Source organism: Nestor notabilis, unplaced genomic scaffold, assembly GCF_000696875.1.
Source record: "Nestor notabilis isolate BGI_N333 unplaced genomic scaffold, ASM69687v1 scaffold24403, whole genome shotgun sequence".
In the NCBI taxonomy this organism is placed as follows: Eukaryota; Metazoa; Chordata; class Aves; order Psittaciformes; family Psittacidae; genus Nestor; species Nestor notabilis.
In genome coordinates, this window is record NW_009921840.1 from 672 (window position 1) to 3,401 (window position 2,730).

Below are 2,730 nucleotides of genomic sequence, written 5' to 3' on the forward strand. Positions count from 1 at the left end.
ACGGCTTTCAGCAGCTCCGGGTGCTGCCGCTGGGTTAGTTTTGGTAATGAGTTCACTGGCCTGTCATCTTCCATGTCCTCATCCATGTTGTCTTCGCCCTCTGGAAAAACGAAAGGAAGAGACTCCCATAAAAAAGAAAGCAGAGCATGGACTGGACTAACCAGCTTCCCTGAAAGGCAGCAGCAGGAGTCACTGAGCTACGGGCAGGCAGCACGGCATGGCACGGCTTGGCATGGCACAGCTTGGTATGGCATGGCACAGCAGGCTCCACCAAGCCCCAGCGGGGCAGCACACTTCTCCCTCCCTGCTTCTGAGCCAAGGACCTGGAGCCGGGCAGGCACGACCAGCTCGAAGCCCCAGCTTCACAACAGGCTGAGATCCCGATCGGCAACAAGGGAAGCAGCGCAAGCAGAGGCAGACAGAGAGCACCCGGGCTGAACTCCATCTGGGCTGAGGAGGCACACGGAATCCTTCCCTGACCAACTGTTCCACTGATGGGTACCACCCATTCCACTCCCAGAGTGGGAAGGAAACAGCCATGGAGAAACATGGCAGCAAGTTCCTCGTCTGGTTCTGGAAAGTGGACTCTTGTCCAGTCCAGGAACTAAGGAAGCAATGCAGGAAGACGCTGACCCTGCAGAGATCAGGAAGACGAGCAGAGCGCCCTGCACTGCCTGCTCTAAAGCCATGCAGTAGAGACTGAAAATCTCGGAAGATACAGAAGCATCTGGAAAAACAGGGAAGACACTTCCCTTTTGCCAGCTCTGTGGTTAGGAGTAGCTCAAAGTGATCATTTTCAGCAGAGGTGATGGCTGACACTCCTATTGACTCCTACTCTCAACTTCCATCAGCCTGTACTTGGAATCTGGAGTGTGTTCAAAGGTGATGAGCCCAATACAAGCCTGAATGAACCAGAGAACGGAGGGTTTCCCTTCCTGGAACCTGCTGTATGTCTGCCTGCAGTGTCAAGAGCAAATGCTGTCACGACTTGAAGGAGCTCCTGCAAGTGGTTATGGATTGCTACAGCCTCCTCATCTCCAGCAAGCAAAGCGCTGCACGTCCACAACTGCCTGTTCTTCCTGCTGCAGATCACTGCTATGGAGGGAAGCATGCACTCTCCTATCTCACGCTGTACTGGGAATGGCACGTCACATATTCCATCGTTTCATCTTCCCTGTGAATCCTTTTCACACAATGTGAAGGCTCATTAAGTTGCTCAAATGCTCTGACGATCCTTCCTGTACCAACTCCTTCTTCTCTACGTGGCTGAACACCCTCCCACATCCATGCACAAATACACGAGGATGCTCATGCACCACCTGGTTCTAAAAGCAGGGATGGGGAGCTGTGCAAGAGGAAAACTAGGTTGTGAAAGCAGAGATCTCCATGCGAGGGGCTGGCAGATCAAACGCACAAACCTGCACTTTGTGTCTCCCTAATGCTGAAGCAGCTTTTCAGTCTGCCTTCACAAGCAGCACTGTGTTATCAGACCAACATCAACGATCACAAAACGCTTCAAAACATTTCACTTTATCTGAATGCAAAGGAACCTGGATGGTGCTAAATGAAGACACCACCACCACTATACAACTGTGTCTGTGGCGTGCAGTCATGATTAGAAGAGAAAAACTACAGGTACCTGATGCAGTCGAGGTAGATGCCTGGTCATCCTCTGGCTGAACTGTCTGTCGGATAATTCTGTCGATCTCCAGGATGTCCATCCACTGGCTCAACTCGTTCTTCAGCTCCGCCAGGCGCTGCTGGGTAGCAATCTTCTCTCTCGCCAGCCGCTCCATCTCGTGCTCATACTCTTTTTCCTTCCTCTTTAAAGTCTACAGAGGGAAGAAAAATAAATATAAGGAGAACAAAAACGAGCATGATCTGCACTAACCTGGTCACTCCCACGTCCACAGCTCCTCTTTTTTAACAGTTATGCTGGTGTAAAAGGTGTTCAGGTACAGCTACACCTTCCAAACTCGGGCAGAAGGGAAAGGACAAGAGCTGGCCACAGAAACCAAAAGAGTCACATTGGCCAACAGCTTCCTGCCTTCTGAAGGAAAACCAATGAGCCTCCAAAATTGAAATGCTGAACACATCAGGTGAGCCCCTTCGACTCCAGGGGTAAGTTTAAAGCCCAGAACTCCTCAGGGAAAGCTGTAAGGCTTCCTCTCTGGAAAAAAGTATTTGCCACTCTGAAGAGAGAAAATGAAACCACCTTCCTGCATTCTTCCCCTTTGCTCTGACCTCCCCAACAAAACTAAAGAACTGAGAGCCAAGAGCACAGAACTATGACTATGACTCACATCACACATCATATGAGGTGGAAGCCAGACACTTCCCAGCACTGTACTTCCACCCTGCTGACTTCCTATGCTGAACACAGGACACTGATGGTACTTGTGTGCAAACGCAAGGAAGAGCCTCTCTAAGGACACAACCAAACGACTCATGGATGCAGAGCGCTTGTGGACCATGAAGGGACTGTCACGAGGTCCCAGACAGGTAACTGTTGAGGTGCAGCAACATAAACCAGGCCTCCTCTCTTCTGTGTCAGTCCAAGGGAGCTCCTTGTTGCACTTCAGCATCAGTTTAGAGCAACAGGGCCCACGCTCAGCTCCCAACATCACCCTCACTTCACCTGCCTCACGAAATACTTGAAGAGCATCAGGGCTCATCAGAGTCTGGTGGAAAGGGGCAAAGGGAGGGAAATGGGTGCAGCTCCCTCTGAAT

At 51.0% G+C, this 2,730-nt stretch overlaps 1 protein-coding gene across 1 annotated transcript in view; it reads right to left on the reverse strand.

Moving 5' to 3' along the window:
- The window catches only part of MNT (MAX network transcriptional repressor), a gene marked incomplete at its 5' end in the record, with an annotated part of 2,428 nt that extends 599 nt beyond the window's left edge, over positions 1–1,829 (reverse strand). Inside the window, 2 exons of the mRNA XM_010011325.1 lie at positions 3–100; positions 1,640–1,829. Of these exons, the coding sequence (XP_010009627.1) occupies positions 3–100; positions 1,640–1,829 (288 nt within the window). The remainder of the gene's footprint in view (positions 1–2; positions 101–1,639) is intronic.
- Positions 1,830–2,730: the final 901 nt, after the last annotated feature.